Raw genomic sequence first — 22,091 nt, 5'->3', positions numbered from 1 at the left:
ACGGTGTTTGAGAACGCTCTTCAGACTCTGTCACCATGTGCAACTCAGTGGCAGATCACATATCAATAAAAATGTCACACACACTTGTTTTCTGTGTTTGCTTATTTATGGCGCGCGTGTAACGGAGGTTATCTTTCCCTCGTTGTCTAACTCTGCGTATGTATGTGCCAAAATATTGTTTCCAGCTTTTATTCAAGATGTAATCTTATTTCTTTAGGCCTTAAAAGCCATGTTGGAGCAGAAATTCTAAAAGGCCAAAAGCTGCTAGCTTGCTATCTTTTCACAAGTGTCGTAAGACTGTGTCAAATGAGCTCACCTCAGGGCAGTGTAAACCATTGTAGGGAGATTTCACTCCCACCATAGCATCCATTACACAGAGTGAAGCGGCCAATGACATTGCTTGACCGTGTCGCTATTTGTCTCTGTTTTGTTACCGACTTTCAACCACGAGAATGAGTAAGATCTTTAATAAAAGTCTCAACAACGTTTAGGCTATGTATAGCTATTTGTTTTGTCTTTGTGAGAATGAGTAAGATCTTTAATAAGAGTCTCAACAAAGTTTAAAGTAGGCTATGTGTGCCCGCGCCCCTGCCTCTAAGTGATGCAATGCGCCTAGAGTGTGCCTGGCGTCTCGCCCAGGCGAGAAGAGCCAGATCGCGTCCCGGAACTTAGCTCGTTGAAAAGGTCAAAAAGGCCACTAGATGGCCTCAGTCTCCAGTTTGGGCAGGCTTTGTCATCCACTAACAAACATAAGAAGTAGGCATCAACTGCCTACATCAGCTTCAACTACATAAGCCCTGTTGCATAAAAGACCCTTATGTCTTTTCTTCCTGAGCCTCATATACATCCCCTCAGCTAGGACAGGAGATATACTCATTCCAAGTGTAAATATGTTCAACTCCATTGTGCTTATTCCAATTTGATGGACTGCCCTGATTATCACCACTTGTGCAGGGTATGACTGACAGAGCCATGTTTGCTTACTGAACCGATTTATTTTGTATATTTCTTTGATATAAAAAACATACAGGAAATGGCAATGTAAAAATCACACATTTGAAAAGGCACAAGAGATGTCAAGCTACAGAGTGCATCAGTACAACATCACATGAGCTCCCCAGGAGAGGTATCTGGGATTTTATAGAGGAACTGAGCAGATATTCTTTGCAGCATCAAGAGGCCTACTTGAAACACCTTCTCAAGCTAGGTGAACAGTGCAAAATCAAAGGCAAATGATTCAGGTCAATAATGTGATAATTCAAGACAATCAAAAGTTTCCACAGCTTGAGTTAAGAGTTTATTTGCATTATGTTAGTTTGCAAAAAAAAACTCTCTCATGCTGGTTTTCTGATTTTTCAGACTTTGTCAGTGATGAAAATGTGTGAAAAGCATGTCTCAGTTATTGCTTCTCCCCTCTGCTACAATCAGATGCAAGATCAGAATGAGAAGTTGATCAAGTACATAAAAAACAAAATCCTTCCAAGCTCAGTGGAAGAGGGAGAAGAAGTCAGTCACTTTTCCATCCTCGTTCGCCTCCATCTTGGCGTCCTTGCAAAATGGTGGTGGGATGAACACATTGGGGTTCATAACACCAAGGACGTTATTGTAGTAGCTGTGGAAAAGAAGAGGCAGATACATTTATTATTTGTGTGTAAAGGCATTTGAGATGCTGAAGAACGCTGGTTTTGGGTTGTAATAGGGACCGCTACACAAATCTTCACCTCTACACAAATGCACAGCTAGACAAACGTTCAGTGCGCTAAAGATGCTGTGTCCTTCTGGCGAAAGGTTGTTGATATTTTAGCCCCCCCTTTCCGTGCTCAGGAAGCAACATGTTGATTGGCTGGAATTGTGTATGTCTCCGCCTTTGTTTTTTTCTGTTTCCCAGGACTGTGTATGAACATCAGGGATTGTTTGAGTGCACATGCAAAATTGACAGCTAGAGGACTGTGTGTTGGATGAAGATTAGATTGGATTACAATTGCGGACTGCACCTTTAACTAATGTAGACAAAAAAGATTTTCACTGACCTAACACTGACCCATCCCATGTTCCTGGACTTGAAGAGAGCAGAGATGGGCAAGCAACCAAACTGAGTGAAGGTCACCATGTAGTTGCCTAGAGAAAAGAGATAGAATTAAAAACGAGGAAAAAAGGAAAAAGCCGGTTCTTACACAAAACAGGGAACAGTTGTGAATGTACGTAGATGTGCCTAACCTAGTCAGATAAAGTACGCTGTCTGTTCAAGTCTCACCTTGCTTGTCAGGCATGTCTCCCCACCAGTTGTTGACCAGGAGGCCTTGTCCAGGGCTGGAGGAGGTTCCCAGAACTACCTGATTCACAAAGCCGGCCCCCTTAGGAACCTCCATGGGGTGGAAGTCAGACTGCAGGGCCTTCTTCACACAGGTTTTGTTGTGGTGGTAGATCTCGTACAGGACTCCCTTTTCAATGTGAAGCGGGAAGATAATGTGGATTTATATCGGGTCACTTTTCAATGTGGATTACAGAAGGGAGATGGTTAGCAATAGAGTGTGTGTGTGCTTGTGTGTGTGTGTGTGTGGGGGGGGGGGGGGGGGGGGGGGTGGTGTATGTGTATATGCGATTGTCTGTGTGACTGTGTGTGTGTGTGTGTGTGTGTGTGTGTGTGTGTGTGTGTGTGTGTGTGTGTGTGTGTGTGTGTGTGCACTTTTCTGTTTGTGAGTGGTGTGGTGTTGCAGTTTGCATTTGTTCGAGTGTTTGCTTGTGTAGATGGGTTTATGTACCTCTTGAAAGAGAATCAGGGCGTTGTAGGTGAAGCTGGCATTGTTAAAAGTTCCCATTTCTCCCAGGTGGACGCGCTGGTTCAAGGCATCATAAGCGTACCTCCCAACAGCCCACAGCTGCTCATTCTGAGTTCCCTGTAGCGGGCGATGGTGGGTGGAGGGGAAATGAAGGCCAATCACTTTTCTATTGTTTATAGTCATCACTTTGCAACTACATAGATGCACATTGAATACCCTTAGAGAAAGGGGTTGATATTTATTTCCAACAGTTCTTCTTTTTAAGTCCAAATATCACACAGATATATCACCCAAAGAAGTATCTATATAATCATAGAATCACAGATAATGAAATGAGGGTTTACGGTTAATCGATGGTATTATGTGAAGATTGTGAGGCTTACCACATTCATCTCTCCAGTGTAGAGCGGTGGGGACTCTTCACCGCAACAGGAATACAAGTAATTAAGTTAGATTGAAGAATTTATGAACAAGAAGGGTGAGAGGAGACTTTTTATGATAGAATATAATAATTTTACAGACAATTAAGATCATATTAGTAAAGGTCTCAAAAATGGAAATGCACTCCGCAGCAAGACACACACACACACACACACACACACACACACACACACACACACTCTCTCTCTCTCTTTCTCACAAACACACACACACACACACACACACATTCATTCTCACTCCTTTCTCTCTCTCACACACACTTCCTCAGACAGACTGTCGCTCACTCACTAGCACTCTCCATTTTAACACTTACGGCAACGCCGGGGTTTCTGTGGCATGCCGAAGCCTTGAGCCAGGCACATCGCCCCCACAGCAATCCAAAATATCGCCTGCATGGTTTTAACCATTAAACTTGATTCAGAACGCTTTCACACCACACAGATCTCCCCTCTGCCTCAGCTATCTGGCTCTGTCCTGCTCGGCTCGCGGTAACGTAAACAATGGCACTGTGAAACCGGCAGCCAATCTCTGACACCTGTCCTCCTTCTTAATTCCTTGTATTTATACAGTATTCCAGAGCGTCACCTTCCATGTTTTCCCTTTGTCAGACTTTCCACACGAACCTTTATCCTAGATGGGTTTTATTGTACAGAAAAGCTGATAATTGATAAGATCATTCTCCTTGACTTCACACATTTTTTTTTTCCACAGTTTATCTCAGTTTATTGCATGTGTAGGCCTATTACCAAAATAGGAAACCAAACGATCGGAATAAATTGTGCAACTACTGAATATGAGGCTATGCTTTTCCCTTGTGCTGTAAAGTGCTTTCCTTGTCTTTCTCAGGTTATTATTGTACGTGTTCAATAAAAATATAGGACTATGTAAGGGTGCTATAGCTAAATATAGGCCTATGTAAGGGTGCTATAGCTGCACGTCGGGGTCCTGTTCATCCCGTCAGAATGTAGCTACTTTACAATAATTACCGCCAGACTATGAATCATCCCGATTATCAAGGTTACTTGCCAAAACGATAGAAGACATTCCTCCAAAATAAGATTATTATTGTTTTTTTGTTTGCCGTTTCGTGATTACCGCTAAGTAAAGAAAATAAAAATCTTCAAGCAAATAGAACTTTAAAGTTTCAGGTATTGCGTAGCATCCAATCACTTGCTGACTTTAAGTTACAATGACTTTCCATCATGTTAAATGTCCGGACTTGCGGAATATAAAGATGTGAATTAGAAGCACAAAACACGTTGCAAAAGCGCGGTCATAACCTGCAAACGTTGAGGTGGCTCATTCAAATCAACTTTTTTGCTAAATTCTGAAGAGCCGTATAATAATAACATTTATTTGTCCTCATTATTTGTTCCTTCACCTTTGTCTAGTGGGTTTAAATAAGTGCAAAGTCATCCCACATGATTCACTCATCCTCCCCCAAACAACACAGGGTGGTATTTTTCCATAAGACGGTGAATACAACAGTGTCTTACTTTATTGCTATTAAACAATACATTTGGCTTAAATGCTCTATGATCATTCAAAAGACCCTATCCTTAAAAACATTCAATTCCAGTTCTTCACTATGAAATTACTCTCAAATTAGAACTGTAGTAAAAGACTGTCTAAAGACACATGACAGCATTCTCCCAAAGGTAACCCCTGGCAACATGTAACTGCTTTACCTGCTAAGGCAATAACCTGAAAAGCTTGCGATTGTTTGCCAATAGACCACATAATATTTCTCTGTGTGTTTGTGCATGGACAGTTGAAATCCTTGAGAGGATCTGGATCGGACTGAGTCACATGAGTGAGTATTGTGTCACTGTCACATGATTGATGATTAGATATATCCTGACCTGCATGGGAAAGTACCTTCACCTATGAGGTCTACCGTGTTTGTTGAGCTAATGATAATAGTCAAGTGGCACTTAGGTCAACTCTTTCATTCTGTTCTTGCATTTCTCTGATATCTTGGAATACTTTAATGCTTCATTGTTTGGCTTAAGCCGAGTGCATCATTTTGCTGTGAGGGAATTCTTATTCAAGGAAGAAGCACACCGGACTTGAGCTATTCCTGTCTTGATAAAGGGGGGGGGCAGCTTTTCTTCATAAGGGTTTTTATATCGTAAGGCAGGATGGGAATCTTTGGATTGGAAAAACACATGGCCATCTTCTAGTCACAATTACTCATACGGTGTGGGTTAGTTGTTAGATTGGGCCTCTTAACAACATTACAGAACTGCATTGTTCCATTTGGTTTGATTATCTCACACCCCTGCTGGTGTCCTTATCTCTATCATATATATTAATACCCTCTTGTATATACTAATACCCAGTGGTGGTCCGTCAGGGCCTTCAAGGCCTTCTCTGCTGGCCTAAACATCATCAGAAAATAAATGTAATAAAATACATTTAATTTTAATATTTTCTTTTCATAAATATGTATTCAATGTCCATTATCTTCATTTCATAACTTCCAGCGTTGTTAATTTATGTTACAGCTTTCATCCAATCATATTTCAGCTATCATGTGTTGCCACGCTCTATTGAAATCTTCCCCGAGAACAGAAGTCTTCCCTGAGGCCTTCAGAATTCACGTTGAAGGCCCGTGTACATCTGATTGGTTATCACAACTGGCTGTTTCAGTTCATTTAAGTTGAATGAACTGAAACAGACAGTTGTGACAACCAATCAGATTTCGAGTTGGCGACACTGGGCCTTCTAGAAGGCCCGGAAGATTTCTTTCCTCGCGTTGAACGTGACACGTAAACGTCCTTTGATTGGATACTGAGGCAGACCGGTGCAGTGCTTCAGTGCTCAGTTTAGCTGGCTTATGCGAAAACGACGTACATCGGTTTCAATGCTTATTATGCTAGTTGTTTCAATTGGTAAGACTAAATATAATTACATTAACCAACTCAAATAAACTAGTTTACACCAACTTGATAATTCCAGTTTTTGATACAATTACAACGCCATTTTCAAGACGGAACTTTCAAGAAAAACTGGATATCGTGAGGATGGGAAGTTTAATGAAACTGCTTTGCAGGTGGGACAATGCGATGTTTAGTGGACAAACTTGTTAAAGCTTTCGGTGGACTTAATAAAACTTTGTAGACTAATCCCTGAAAATCGCCTTTTATTCTTAAGTTGTGACAGTAATATCCAAGCGATCATATAACTGAGAGTGTACTACTCTTAATGTATTGTTAATACGGGTGTATTGATTTTAAATGCTCCGGAAATATTAATAAAGTCTGTTGTACTCGACTATGTTAAGGTGATGCAATGCTCACTTATACTGCCTTTCTGTATAAATATAATGGTTCGAGAGCCATGGCGTCATAATGATGGTATTAGGAGGTGGATTCACTCAGTTTAACATCGTGTAGGACATCGCTGAAGGCCCAGTCGTGAAGTGCACGGACCGCCACTGCTCTTTGGTGTTTGTTAGTCATGTGTCCCTAACATGCACCAAAGGGGGAATAATTTTTTTTTTATTATTTATATAATTCATTTTACATGATTGACTGTTTTGTCTCCCAGTTGTTTTACTCTAGGTTCCAGAAATCAGCAACTGGATGAGGCCTTGGTTGACATGATTGTCGAGGATGAGGGGTTCCGGGGCATTGTGATCAAACTAGACCCTATGTATGTATGTGCCAAAATATTGTTTCCAGCTTTTATTCAACACGTAATCTTATTTCTTCAGTCCTTAAAAGCCATGGTGGAGCAGAAATTCCAAAAGGCCAAAAGCTGCTAGTAGTTAGCAAGGGGTTTATAAAGCCATAATGAGCCAAAGGTGATCCCGATGATCCCCTGCCACAGGGTTTCCTGGGGAGATGCTCAGGAGCCTGGGGCCTTTGCTGCCCTTCCTGGTTGCACAGGGTTCCCTGGGGACATTCTCAGGGCTTGGAGGATTTGGCGCCATCTTCTGTCTAAAAGAAACTTGATATTAAATGCACATCCTGGCAGGGTGTGCTACCTTTTCACAAGCGTCGTAAGACTGTGTCAAATGAGCTCACCCTAGGGCGGTGTAAACCATTGTAGGGAGATTTCACTCCCACCATCTCAGGGAATAGGGAAAGCCTCAACCATCTCAAGCATCCATCACACAGAGTGAAGCAGCCAAGCAGAGATTGGGGGGATATTTCAGTCCACTAAGGGCTCAGCAACTTAAATCAAATAGATGCAGTACTTCCACTGCACCATCACGCAGCTCCATAGGTTACTGGCGGGCCAGTGTAAAATTTTACCTGACCTGAGCAGAGTGAAAAAGGCTCTTAAAGTCAAACTAGATCTTCCTATACAAGAGGGTAATAATATATACAAGAGGGTATAAATATATGCAAGGGGGTATTAATATATTCAAGAGCGATTCATTTATACAAGAGGATATTAGTTTATACAGGATGGTATTAATATGTACAAGATGGTTCTTATATATACAAGAGGATATTAGTATATGCAAGAGGGTATTAATATATTAATAATTAATAATATATATTAATATATACATTAGACATGTTTATTTTGCCTTTATGACTAATAAACTAAACTAATTTAGAGGTCATCAATGGACGAGGCGGAGGCATAAAACTTCACTACGAAATTCATTGCGTTAACACCACTTGGCAAAATTAGAGAATACGTTTATTTTGTTCATTTATTAGCTTGCCTGTCTACACCCTCACTAAGGTTATAATGGATGGGCCTGTCCTTGAAGGAGGTGAGAAAGAAATGCGAGAACTGAATAAAAGACCTAAGTGCCACTTCACTATTATCATCACCACAACACACCCAGTAGACCTTGTGCATAGGTAAAGGTACTTTCCCCAGGTCAGGTGATATCTCAATCATGTGACAGTGACACAATACTCACTCATGTGACTCAGTCCGATCCAGATCCTCTCCAGGTTTCCAACTGTCCACATGCACACTCATATGCACACACACACACATGCACACACACACACACACACACACATGCACACACATACACACACACATACATACACACAGCGATGGTGTGGTCTCCTGGCAAACAAATTACAAGCACTTGAGGTTATTGCCTAACCAGGTAATGCCGTTAAATGTTGCCAGGGGTTAACTTTGGGAGAATGCTGTCAATGTGTCCTATTTAGACGGATTTTCTGATTTGAGAGTAATTTCAGTGAAGAACTGGAATTGAATGTTTTCAAGGATAGGGTATTTTGAATGATCATAGAGCATTTAAGCCACATGTTTAATAGCAACAAAGTATGACACTTTTGTTTTCACCTTCTTCTTTTTAGCCTCTAAAAATAGACTGAGACTGAGAATGAGTCATGTACTGGGATGACATTGCACTTCTTTAAACCATACTAGACAAAGGTAAATGATCGAATTATGTGGACAAATAAATGTTAATATACTGCATGGCAGATGTGAGAAATCTGATGGACAAACATTCTGAACATAAATGTTTTTTATGGTTTCATTCCTCATACTTTTTATGAGCACACAGAGTAAAGTAACTTCAAGGCTGAGTGGAACTGTTTATTCGTAAGTGTTTATATTAATGTTATTTATATTTTATGTAAAGTGTTTATTGTACACCTACATAACAAGGACACCACTTTACAGCACAAGGAAAAAACATAGCCTCATATTCAGTAGTTGCACAATTTATTCCCATCATTTTGTTTCCTATGATAGTATTATACATATGCAATAAACTGAGATGCCAAAAAAAATATTATAATTGTGTGGACTCAAAGAGAATTATGTTATCAATCATCAGCCTTACTTTACAATAAAACGCATCTAGGGTAAAGGTTCGTGTGGTAAGTCTGAGAAAGGGAAAACCTGGAATGTGGCACTCTGGAATGAACTCTGACTGTATAAATAAGGAAGTAAGAGGGAGGACAGGTGTCAGGGATTGGCTGCCGGTTTCCCTGTGTCATTGTTTACGCTTTAGTGCTGCGAGCCGAGCAGGACAGAACCAGACAGCTGAGGCAGAGGGGAGAGATCTGTGTGGTGTGAAAGTGTTCTGAATCAAGATTAAGGGTTAAAACCATGCAGGCTATGTTCTGGATTGCTGTGGGGGCGATGTGCCTGGCTACAGGCTTCAGCATGGCACAGAAACCCCATCGTTGCCGTAAGTGTTAAAATGGAGAGTGCTAGTGAGTGAACAAGAGTCTGTGTGAGGAAGTGTGTGAGTGAGAGGAGTGAGAATGTGAGTGAGTGAGTGTGTGTGAGTGTGTGTGAGTCTGTGTGTGTGTGTGTGTGTGTGTGTGTGTGTGTGTGTGTGTGTGTGTGTGTGTGTGAGAGTTAGAGGAGTGAGAGTGTGTGTGTGTGTGTGTGTGTGTGTGTGTGTGTGTGTGTGTGAGAGTTAGAGGAGTGAGAGTGTGTGTGTGTGTGTGTGTGTGTGTGTGTGTGTGTGTGTGAGAGTTAGAGGAGTGAGTGTGTGTGTGTGTGTGTGTGTGTGTGTGTGAGAAGAGTGTGTGTGCGTGTGCATGTACATTTGTGTATGTGTCTTTCTGTGGTGTGCATTTCAATTTTTGAAACTCACTATTCCTGTTCATGAATTTTACAATCTAACTGAAATACTTTTATTCCTGTTGTTGTGAAGGTTCTCCACCTCTCTACACTGGAGGGATGACTGTGGTAAGCTTCACAATCTTCACATAATACCATCGATTAAATCAAAGATCCCTCATTAAATGATATGTGTATGATTATTTAGATACTTCTTTGGGTGTTAGATCTGTGTTATATTTGGACTTAAAAAGAATTACTGATTGAAATAAACATTAACCCCTTTCTGGTATTCAATGTTCATCTATGTAGTTGCAAAGATATGACTATAAGCAATAGAAAAGTGATTTGCTTTAATTTGCCTTTTGCCCACCACAACCCGCTACAGGGAACTCAGAATGAGCAGCTGTGGGCTGTTGGGAGGTACGCTTATGATGCCTTGAACCAGCGCGTCCACCTGGGAGAAATGGGAACTTTTAACAATGCCAGCTTCACCTACAACGCCCTGATGCTCTTTCAAGAGGTACATAAACCCATCTACACAAGCAAACACTCAAACTAATGCAAACTGCAACACCAAAACACAAAAGTGCACACACAAACAAATTCACTCAAACAATTACATAGACACATATACACCCCCACCACACACACACTCTATTTTGCTAAACATCTCCCTTCTGTAACCCACATTGAGAAGCGACCTGATATAAATCCACATTATCTTTTGCCCTTCACATTTTAAAGGGAGTCCTGTACGAGATCTACCACCATAACAAAACCTGTGTGAAGAAGGCCCTGCAGTCTGACTTCCACCCCATGGAGGTTCCCAAGGGGGCTGGCTTTGTGTCTCAGGTAGTTCTGGGAACCTCATCCAGCCCTGGACAAGGCCTCCTGGTCAACAGCTGGTGGGGAGACTTGCCTGACAAGCAAGGTGAGACTTGAACAGACAGCATACTTTATCTGACACTGATTAGGCACACTTCTACATTCCCCTACTGTTCACTGTATTGTGTAAGAACCTATCGGCTTGTCTTGGTACAAGATCTGGCCCTGCCTGGTGTTGATCCTTTGACCTTTCATTGACCTTTGCCCTTGTGTTAATCTACATATGACTAATATAACTGAACTGAGGTGATAAGGCAGATTAAGACCTGTATCAAATCAGGACTGGGTCTTGACTTTTACTTTGTTTTAGGACTTAAATAACCTGTTTAGAGCGGCACTGACATGACTGGTTTCCATGTTAAGGAGTTAAGGCGTGGCAAGGCTGTTTAAGCTCTCTGACTGCGACTGTGCACCTGTGAACAAGAATGTTGCATCTCAAAGATGTCACTAGTTCACCATGAGAAAATCATCAGTCAATGCATTAGGTAGTAACCTATGAATACCACACAACATACAAATATTAATTTGTTCACAGAATATGAGAGTAATAAGCCTTTTTGTGAATACTAAAATAACCATGAAACACGGCACCAAAATTGCTAAAAAGCCCTGACTGCAATGGCAATTGATTCTCATTCTACATTTTCATATTGGTGCACATTGGTTACTTTATTGAGTATTTCCCTACAGAACTTGATGCAGAACAGATTGTCTACACAGATACTGTACCAAGTCTGGTTACACCCAGATTTGTAGTGTAGATTTGTGTCATGCACTATGATCCAAATCAGACATGCTAATTATTTAACAAATATTTAGATTAAGTACACATATTAGTACACCTATCCGATCTGTGCCACTTATAAGACAAAAACTAAAATGGAAATGGGCTGCATTTACCATGCAGAGTCATGACCGTGTTTTAAATACCATGCAGTTTAAGGGCTCAGACACACATACGCGTTTTTGTAAAAACGCGACGCTAGGAAATGCATTGATTCCTATGGTACGGGGCGCTTTGCGTGAAAGCGCGCCGTACCATAGGAATCAATGTATTTCCTAGCGTCGCGTTTTTACAAAAACGCGTATGGGCTCAGATACACATACGCGTTTTTGTAAAAACGCGACGCTAGGAAATGCATTGATTCCTATGGTACGGGGCGCTTTGCGTGAAAGCGTTATGTTAGCTTGCTGCTAACGCTTTGATTGAAGATGAATGAAGAAGCTAGCTGCTAAAATGCTATTAGCGCTGCACTGCAGTCGAACTTGCTACGTGACACTCGCAAGATGACAACCAAACATATTTTTCTGACCATGCCCCCTAGGCGGCATACCGCCTGAGAAAATTCGCGGCTAGTGTGAACGCCTCGTAAGTGTATCTGAGCCCTGACGAGGCGTTCACACTAGCCGCGAATTTTCTCAGGCGGTATGCCGCCTAGGGGGCATGGTCAGAAAAATATGTTTGGCTGTCATCTTGCGAGTGTCATGTAGCAAGTTCGACTGCAGTGCAGCGCTAATAGCATTTTAGCAGCTAGCTTCTTCATTCATCTTCAATCAAAGCGTTAGCAGCAAGCTAACATAACGGTTAGGAGCTTAATTTAAGACCTACAATATTCAGTTTGCCCTGACAATGTTCGTATAGTATATACACAACAAACTGAGTCGATGTAGACATATAAAAGTCGTGTAAACACCTTTATTCACGTACAAATATTTCCAGTTAAACAGACTCCCGGGACCCAGGATTAGCAGCTAGCTTCTACATTGATCTTCAATGAAAGCGTTAGCACCAAGCTAACAATAATGGTCGAGAGCTTATTTAAGACCTACAATATTCAGTTTGCCCTGACAGTGTTCGTATAGTTTATAAACAACAAACCGAGCAGATGTTGACATATTAAAGTCGTGTAAACACCTGTATCCAGCTTGATTCACATCAAATATTTTCCAATCCGGACTTGCGAGGCTCCGCCATTTTCTATGAAATATTTTGAATTCACCGGGCTTCTGCACTACGTCAGTAACGTCAAACTCCAATTCTGACACACGCCGCGCTGATTGGTTACCGCCTGGTACACATTTGCATAAAGTTAAAGGTTCGTCAACTTTGATAGTCAGGCGGCGGCGTTTTTTGCTCAACAGATGGAATTTCGTTTCCATTCATTCCCAATAGGAGCGGCACGAAGTTCGTCTGTGTGTGAACGTACCGTGACACGACCTCTGTGTTTTAAATATATCGACTGTCTTTCTGTACCAAACCAGTACTGTATTAATGCTACGACATAAATGGAAGTAAGAAAAAAAGGAAAACATTTACAAATAAAAAACATTGGGCCTCATTCTCGATCATTTTATGTAATTCTTCAGAAATGTTTCTTACACGACTTCGTAAAAACAACGTGAGGGAAACGCTTCCGCTGCATTCCCGCACGCTTGAAAATGCGTTCATAAGCAGCTGAAGTCTTCTCAGCTGTGTTCCCTCGGATTAGTTTCTTAAATTGATGCGCGTTCACGTGAAAGTGGATTTGCATACATACACGCCCCGCCAGCTCCTTATTAGGGCACGCAGCCATAGCCACGTGTGCTGTCGGAATCTCCCGAATCCACACAAAAGCACCTCGTAAGGTGAGTCATGTCTAAGCGGAAAGCAGCAAAAAACGCAAATCTTTCTTAACCGGTGCAGACGTGGAGGTAGGCTACGGCAGGATGTATATGTGTCCATTCTATTCCACTATGGCTATTTTAACGCGATTGGGTTCAGTGTTTATTTATTTATTCACTTACATTTGCAGTGTTCGTGTACATTCACATTCAGTCATTTTGCAGACGCCTTTGTCCAAAATGACGTACAAGGGAGAGAACAGTCAAGCTATGAGCAATAGAGACCTAGTGTAACAATAAATACTACCTCGTAGAATCATGACTATAAATGTGAAACGTAATTGTTAATGATACAAATATTCTCGTATTTACGGGGCCATCTTGTGGTTATTTGAGGAATCGCATTTGGGAAGATTCCGGCAGAGTTACGACTGCTATTTTGCGTTTTGAAAGTCTTCTGAAGTTCAGAAGAAATCCCACATGAGAAAACTATGGGGAATGGCAAATGTTTTCCTAAATCGACCGAAGTGGAGTTCAGAAGAAAGTCCTTCTTAAAGTCTTCTCAACTGCTGTCGAGAATGAGGCCCATTATTTCCTCAAGAGACACTGAAGAGAGGCTCCCTTTTCCCCTCGGTTCTAATTTTCTCTCTTTTCTCTAGGCAACTACATGGTGTCCTTCACTGAGTTTGGTTGCCTGCCCGTCTCTGCTTTAGTCAAGTCCAAGGACATGGGTTGGGTCAGTGTAAGGTCAGTAAAAATCTGAGTTTTTTTTGTCTACATTAGTTAAAGGTGCAGTCTGCAATTCTAATCCAATCTTAACTATTTCTAACACGGTCCTTTAACTGTCCATTTTGCGTGTGCACTCAAAAACAATCTTTGGTGTTCATACACAGTCCTGGGAAACAGAAAAAAAACAAAGGACCGAGAGAAACACAATTCTAGCCAATCAACATGTTGCTTCCTGATCACGTAAGGGGGGGGGGGGCTCAAATATCAACAACCTTTGGCCAGAATCGCAGACAGCATCATCAGCACTATGAAAATGTTTCTAGCTGTGCAACCGAGTTGCCCATTACAACCCAAAGTAAGCGTTTTTCAGCACCTCAAATGCCTTTTAACACCAATCCTATATTTGTCTGCATCTTCTTTACCACAGCTACTTCGACAACGTCCTTGGGGTGGGGGACCCCGATGTGTTCATTCCACCACCATTTTGCATGGACGCCAAGATGGAGGCGAACGAAGATGGAAAAGTGACTGACTTCTTCTCCCTCTTCCACTGAGCTTGGTGGGGATCATTTTCTTGCATTTACTTAATAATAAATAAATAATTCATTTTATTTTTAACACTTGAACAACTTCTCATTCTGATCATATATCTGATTGTAGCAGAGGCGAGATGCAATAACTGAGACATGCCTTTTAAAGTTAAAGGCACCCAGTGCAACTTTATGTAAACATTCAATGAAAAATGAACATTCAATTTCTACTATTTTTTAGACGTAGTAAGTTTCAATAACGCCATACCATTACATATCGACATTCAAGGAGCAAAGATGAGACGTCGTTGTGTGGTGAGAACTGATAGAAAATCGTAAACAACAACAATCGCCGGTGGGGAGAAGCCATTTTTCCATTGACTGGAAGCCTGCTTTATTTATTGCAGGTTAAAAAAAATAAAGAAAATGGCGGCGATTGTTGTTGTTATCGATTTTCTATCAGTTCTCACCACACAACGACGTCTCATCTTTGCTGCTTGAATGTCGGTATGTAATGGTATGGAGTTATTGAAACCTACTACGTGTAAAAAAGACAAGAAATTGAATGTTTATTTTTAAGCCTCGAAAGTTGCACTGGGTGCCTTTAAGAATGAGACCGTTGATCACAGCATGGAAATATACTTCTTAAAATCAAGCTGTGAAAACAAGAAACGTCTTGAACTATGACATTATTGACCTGAATCATTTGCCTTTTCATAGAGGTGTAGCCTAATTTGATTTTTCTCTGTTCACCTAGGTTAAGAAGGTGATTCAAGTCGGCCATCTCTTGATGCTGCAAAGAACATCTGGTCAGTTCCTCTATAAAACCCCAGATACCTCTCCTGGGGAGCTCATGTGATGTTGTACTGATGCACTCTGTAGCTTGACATCCCAGTGCCTTTTCAAATGTGTGATTTGTACATTGCTATTTCCAGTATGTTTTTATTTCAAAGAAATCAAAATAAATAAAAATGAATTAAACATGGCTGTCAAGTCATTCCCTGCCCAATTAGTGTTAATCAGGGCAGTCCATCAAATGGAAACAGCACAATGGAGTTGAACACATTTACACTGAATAAGTCATAATAGTAATAACAATAACAATAATAATAATAAACTTTATTTGTATAGCACCTTTCATGCAAAACAATGCAGTGCTTAATAAGAGAACAATGAGTGCTTAACAGCAAAGAGATAGAGTCCAAAGTATATCTCCTGTCCTAGCTGAGGGGTATATGAGGCTCAGGAAAAAGACATACTGGTAAGTGTCTTTTACGCAATTTTTACGCGAGGACAACAGGGCTTATGTAGTTGACATGGATGTAGGCAGTTGATGCCTACTTCTTCAGTGATAATGTTTGTTAGTGGTTGGCAAAGCCTGCCCAAACTGAAGACTGAGGTCATCTAGAGGCCATACTCTGAAGGTGCAGTTCGTGTTACAGGTGACAATTTATTACAGAAGTCCCTGAGCAGAGCATTCTTTTCGTATTATGGAGTCGGTTTAAATGTTTGAGTTGGTGGTCTGCAGTAGCCCTCAGAAAAACTACTTTCAGTGCAAACTGTTATTTTTCTTATTTTCTTTTTGACATATCTAATTACAGTGACAGCCAGAGATCATTACAATATGTGGTCGAACACCACCCGTGGGAATATCCTTACCTACCCCACTCGCACTATATTGCTTAAATATGCAAAACAAATTCAACATGGTTATGGTTCATTTGGAAATTTGGTAATCTGAGATTCAAAACTTTTTTGAATTTAGAACAAAAGTACTTAGTAGCTATATTAGTTCCAGAATAGTGATGCATTAGCTTCCTTTTCTTAGGAAAAAAGACAACCGCTGCAATGAGAGAACCCAACTGCACTTACACTAGGCTACGTGTTGGTGGGTGTTATTGACATGGGTCTTTAGATGTTGTTGCCACAATGAATTGTGGAATGGGATCATCTCCTTTTCTTTCTTAAAGGATGGTCCAGTGTACTTTATGCTAAAGGAGATCAGAAAGGAAGCACTGAAACACCTTTTCTACGCATTTAGAGAATTCTGCCAGCCCTTATCGTGGCTGCCATTTCAATGAATCTGGGTTATTTCACTCAGACATCTAAAATAAACCGTATAAGACCACAGCCCCAGTCAATTCCAGAATGGTGCTCGACACACACGCACACACACACGCAAACACACACACACGCCACTCGGGACAGGTCTTGGTTTATGCTGTTTTTCTGTCCACACTGAGTGAACTGACACAACCTCTCTCAAGTGTGAAGGTGCTGATCAGTTTTAAGATTTCCCTTTTGATTGAAACTCTTGCCACACTGAGTGCATTGATAAGGCTTCTCTCCTGAATGATTGAGCTGGTGACGTTTGAGTTTTCCACCTTCAGAGAAACTATTACCACACAGGTAGCAGCAGTACGGCTTCGCTCCTGTGTCAGTGCGCTGGTGTACTTTGAGATTTTCCTCTCGAGTAAACCTATAGCCACACAGGGTGCAGCAGTAAGGCCTGCTTCCTGTGTGAGTGTGTTGATGAAGCCTGAGACTGTGGAAGGTTTTGCCACACACAGAACAGGAGTAGTTTTTGCATTTCTCTGTCTCTGTTCCCAAGATGGAGGGGGATGCTGGGAACTCCGGGGATGAGTGAGATAATCCTCTTCCTGTTTTACAAAAGAAAAAAATCAAATGAGAAGAAACAGACACATAAACATCAACAACTTTCTTACATCAAGTTATCTGTGGAGAGCTGCTGTAGTACCGATTCTCTTATGGGTCTCGGGCTGAGTGTGTTTTTATGTGTCCGTGTCCGTGTCCGGGTGTGGGTGTGGGTGTGGGGGTGTGGGTGTGGGTGTGGGTGTGTGTGTGTGTGTAAGATCTCTTACGGGTCTCTGGCTGTTCTGTATGGTTCTCTTCATCCTTTCTTTGCCGTCCTTGTGTCCTGGTGAAATCCACCAACACCACTGACACACGCCTTAACTGCCTTAACTGGGCCAGAGACACGGGGTCTCTAAGGGACAGGTTTGTAATGGAGCACGTGACTGGAGATGTGTCCTCCTGTCCCTTAAACACATGAAAGAAGGAAATACAAGTTGTCAGTTGATATGGGTCACCTAGCGAAAACTAATGTGGTCTAGTAAAACAGTCCTGCAATAAATCAGACTTCAGGATTGTTTAAATGTTCAGTTTATGTTGAAACAGTTAAAGAGCGATTCAACTGTATGATCATTTTGGAGATTGTAGTTTGTTGTGCTGTTAAACTGCACTGAATTGAACACAAAAAATGCTTCTTATTATTTAGCCTAGCCTCACCGATCAAAATGGGGTGGCTAAATAATACAAAACACATGTCACTACACATGTCAACACAAACTGCAGTCTCCTAAAAGAGCACACAGTTGAAATAACAGCCCTCTTAATTAGTTTACACAAATACTAAATATTATTACTTTCATGAAGCTAAGATGTATTACACGACTGTATCAGACCGCATATCAGACCGCAATAGTTTGATCAGTGTTCCTTATAAACTGCCAGTGAGTGTTTCAATCTATATATGCGGTATTAAGAACTCAGCTCTCAAAAACTCCCCAAATGCGTTAGAAATCCTGAGAGTTCCTAAAATCATTGTTTAAGTTCTTAGTTCAAGTGTTAAGATCAGCAAGATCAGATATGGGTTTAGTGCTATTAGCATTAGCATGTGAGATGATATGGGTTTAGTGTTACTAGCTTTAGCTTTGTTAGCATTTTGTATTTACAAAGAATACTGTACTGTACCTGCATCAGTTCAGTTTGTATGTCTTCACCTGGGGAGGGGATCTGTTCGGTCCCAGGGTCAACTCTGTCTGCAAAAACAGAAAAGTAGACACTTACATTTGCCAATAACTGACTTTTTGCCTCCACACACACACACACACAAAATATATTTATAGTTTGTGTGTGTGTGTGTTTGTCTGTCTGTGTGTGTGTTTGTAAGTCTTTCCACCCCAGCACTCCTTACCAGGCTGATTGTACTTATATCCATCCTCTGCATCTTCTTCTTCTTTAATCACAGAGACTGGAGCCTCCAGCAGCCTCTGAGCATCAGCTGAGGCCAGCGTGTGAGAGGAGTCCAGCAGCCTCTGAGCATCAGCTGAGACCAGCAGCCTCTGAGCTTCAGCTGAGACCAGCGTGTAAGACGAGTCCAGCAGCCTCTGAGCATCAGCTGAGGCCAGCGTGTAAGACGAGTCCAGCAGCCTCTGAGCATCAGCTGAGGCCAGCGTGTGAGACGAGTCCAGCAGACCTTCAGTACTGGATGAGACAGGCGGACTATGATAAGAAGATAAGACCATCTGACTCTGGGCTTCAGACGAGAACAGCAGCCTCCGGGCATCACACCAGGCCAGTGGTTCTGACCAGAACAGTGTCTCCTGAGCTGTTGTCAGCTGGTCTGATTGGAGAGGTGAGCTGTACATTTTCATTTGCTGAAAAACATATATCAGACGTTGGAATGTGTATGTGTGTGTGTGTGTGTGTGTGTGTGTGTGTGTGCATAATGTGTGTGTGTGTACCTCAACCTGTGTGTGTGTACCTCAACCTGTGTGTGTGTGTGTACCTCAACTTTGAACTGGCTTTCCATATCCTGCAGCAACTCCTGAATTGTCCTATATGGATCAGAGATCACAGGGGTCAGAAATACCCAATATAAATATTCCCCAAATATTATCCCTGATTTAAATATTACCAAAATATGCTCCATAATATAAATATTTACAAAGGGAATAAAGCAGAAGATTACTCAGGGAAAAGGCATTATAATATATGCATATGGGTGTGTGTGTGTGAGTGTGCGTGTGTATAACTATGACCACTCTCCTGGCTGTGCGTGTATGTATGTACCTACACCCACTCTGCTGGCTGTCTGTGTCTGTGTCTGTGTCTGTGTCTGTGTCTGTGTCTGTGTCTGTGTCTGTGTCTGTGTCTGTGTCTGTGTCTGTGTCTGTACCTATGATTGCTCTGCTGTCTTCCTGGCTGTTGATTCAGGTCCCTTAGTTCATTCTTCAGGAAAGCCACAGTCTGTATAAACACACACACATTAACTACACATTCATATACACACACACAAACAAACAAAAACACACACACACACACACACCTGGTTGGCTTGTGACAGTAAGTTGTCTTTTTCCTCTAGGTGTTTCTGTAGTTCATCGTTCTTCAGCTTCAGCTGTCGGTTTGACTCCACTTGCTCCGTCAGACTCCGCCCAGTCTCCACCTCCCTCTCTTCTAGGCGGCGAATCAACACGCATAGCTCCTGGTTCCTTCCTACTTTATGCTAATAAATACACACACATCTCAAACCCACACACACACACACATAGCTCTGCAGCTCTGACCGTGTGTGTATGTGTGTGTGTGCGTGTGTGTGTGTGTGTGTGTGTGCGTGTGTGTGTGTGTGTGTGTGTGTGTGTGCGTGTGTGTGTGTGTGTACCTGCATATTACCTGTAATACTTGTGTGATGAATTGAGTGGCCTTCTCCAGGTCGAGGCAGGCCTGCTTGTGACTCATCATGTCAATATGAGGGGTAATTTCATCCATCTACACACATATAAAAACACATCAACACACACACACACACACACAAACTTGAATTGCTGTTCAGATTCTGAAGAAAATCAAACAAATAGACAGACGTTCACAAAGTGAATTTAAAGATTAAAGTAAATCTTGACGGCAATTTTCAATACGCTAGAAGATGATATTCATTCAACAATGGTGATAGATCAGAAATCGTTATTGCATCTATGCCCACCGAGGGAGGAGGTAGCTTCACAAAGTTTGATCTGCTTGTCTGTGACTAGACAATAGGTCAGAGAGAAGTGTAAGATTCTCATATCCATATTAACATCGACATCAGACAGCTCTTCAAACCCACGTTAACAAGTGTCATTTCGTTCTATCTTACATGGCAAATCTGCAAACTGAAAAGCACAATTGTTAGCGGTCAACAAGAGACCCTTGCGTCAATACCGGGCTCATAGCTATTAAACAATGTAACTGAGGTGGAAAAAGGCACAAATCAATACACCTCGAAAGACAACCTCTCTAATTAAATGAGATCATACATGCATTCGTAAAAACGAAGAAGGCGAATCTATTCACAGTACTATCAAACTAAGAATACTTTTTATCAGAACATCCGAGCAAACCGCTAACGCTAACATACCGTCTCTCCCTCGAAAAGCAGCGTGATTCAGTCTGATTCAGGCACCGGGTGTTTTGCGAGGTATTAACTTTTCATCTGTCAGTTTCTGCATTAGCTATGTCATGTAGCCTACGAGTTTAACATACAAATTTTGCAATTACATTAAATACTGCGCCTCGTCAGTTTTTTCTGTTCAGACAAAAAATGTCATACACTCAACACAACTTTCCCTGCTGAAGACCTTGAGAGCGACCATCAGCAACAGCTACCTGGTTTGACCAAGTTTACGATATCCAAGTAGTTTGTAAGCTGCAAACTGAAGGAAACGATGATTGAGGCGGTAAGTATTCTAAAATACTTGCTGAAGATTTGTTTTGCAGCTCTTGTTTATCAGGAGAGCATTGATTCTTCTTCAGCGATTTAAACTTTCGACGGTTTGAGTCAAGCCCTCTAACGTGCCTCCTTCTTCTTCTTCTTCTTCTTCTTCTTCTGTAGTGTTCATTGGCAGTTTACAAACAATGTGCACATCCGCCATCTACTGGACTTGAGGTGCGATCAATTGGATGTCAAAATAATAATAAAGGAAAAACAACAGAAAACAACAACCTTAAATCCTATTTGCTAATTTGCTTCTGTAATGAATGTTGGCTGTCAATGGTCGAGAATGTAGATAATAAAAAAAAATACAAAATTATATATCTATAGTAATAATAAAGGAAAAACAACAGAAAACAACCAACTTAAATCCTATCTGCTAATTTTGTTTCTTTAATGAAAATAATCAAAGCACTGGTTATGTTTTCTGACCCAGGCTGACCTAATAAGGTGTCTAATGAAAACACCTTCTTCACTTTCTCCACTTCCCTCTTTACTTTTTCCTCTTTTTTTGTCTGGAAAATTTTGAACACCATAAAAGAACATGTTCAACATCTTCTGTGACTGCACAAATCTCACATTTTCCGGATTGATGTTTATGTATTGTCTGCAAGTTGCTATTTAAACCAGTATGGCCTATTCTCATCCTTGTAAACCAAACCTCCTCCTGTCTGTTCGAGTAGCTGGATTTACTATTTGAAATAACTTTTTGAATTTTGCACAGGTGTCTACCCTTTACCTCCTTATCCCATTCTGTTTGCCGCATGATGATTCTCCACTTTGAATAGATGTGAGAGATGATAGAGAGTCAGAACAAACAACTGCCTTAGGGGGCCTGATTTCTTCTATCCACTGTAATGCAATTATAATTGCAATCATTTCAGCTGCAAATATGGACAAGTGATCTGATGTTCTATTTTTTATACAAATTTCATGATCAGGGATATATACTCCTATACCCGTTTTACCTTCTGAATCTTTAGATGCATCTGTATAGATCTGTGTCACGTCATTGTATCTCCTTTCCAGATATTGCTCTAC

The 22,091-nt window shown here is 41.3% G+C and overlaps 3 protein-coding genes across 3 annotated transcripts in view; 2 read left to right on the top strand and 1 right to left on the bottom strand.

Moving 5' to 3' along the window:
• LOC308382375 (inactive pancreatic lipase-related protein 1-like) overlaps nucleotides 1–69 on the top strand; it is a gene marked incomplete at both ends in the record, with an annotated part of 10,443 nt that extends 10,374 nt beyond the window's left edge. Inside the window, one exon of the mRNA XM_080860096.1 lies at nucleotides 1–69. This exon is cut by the window's left edge and continues 22 nt beyond it. Coding sequence (XP_080716222.1) covers nucleotides 1–69 — 69 coding nt within the window.
• A 1,416-nt stretch (nucleotides 70–1,485) lies between these two features.
• Nucleotides 1,486–3,616, bottom strand: LOC308382442 (ependymin-1-like; the record flags this gene model as incomplete). Its single annotated transcript, XM_080860170.1, has 6 exons — nucleotides 1,486–1,612; nucleotides 2,031–2,118; nucleotides 2,255–2,441; nucleotides 2,763–2,897; nucleotides 3,164–3,198; nucleotides 3,535–3,616. 6 exons carry the CDS (start codon nucleotides 3,614–3,616, stop codon nucleotides 1,486–1,488), a joined length of 654 nt encoding a protein of 217 aa, XP_080716296.1.
• A 5,560-nt stretch (nucleotides 3,617–9,176) lies between these two features.
• LOC308382152 (ependymin-like) lies at nucleotides 9,177–15,443 on the top strand. Its single transcript, XM_080859838.1, has 7 exons — nucleotides 9,177–9,366; nucleotides 9,841–9,875; nucleotides 10,135–10,269; nucleotides 10,494–10,680; nucleotides 13,895–13,982; nucleotides 14,392–14,523; nucleotides 15,252–15,443. Exons 1-6 carry the CDS (start codon nucleotides 9,285–9,287, stop codon nucleotides 14,516–14,518), a joined length of 654 nt encoding a protein of 217 aa, XP_080715964.1. The 5' UTR covers nucleotides 9,177–9,284; the 3' UTR covers nucleotides 14,519–14,523; nucleotides 15,252–15,443.
• Nucleotides 15,444–22,091: the final 6,648 nt, after the last annotated feature.

This window comes from Sprattus sprattus (assembly GCF_963457725.1).
Source record: "Sprattus sprattus genome assembly, chromosome: 21".
Lineage (NCBI taxonomy): Eukaryota > Metazoa > Chordata > Actinopteri > Clupeiformes > Clupeidae > Sprattus > Sprattus sprattus.
Note: the sequence above shows the minus strand (reverse complement) of the source record. Positions and strands in the feature narration are given on the sequence as shown.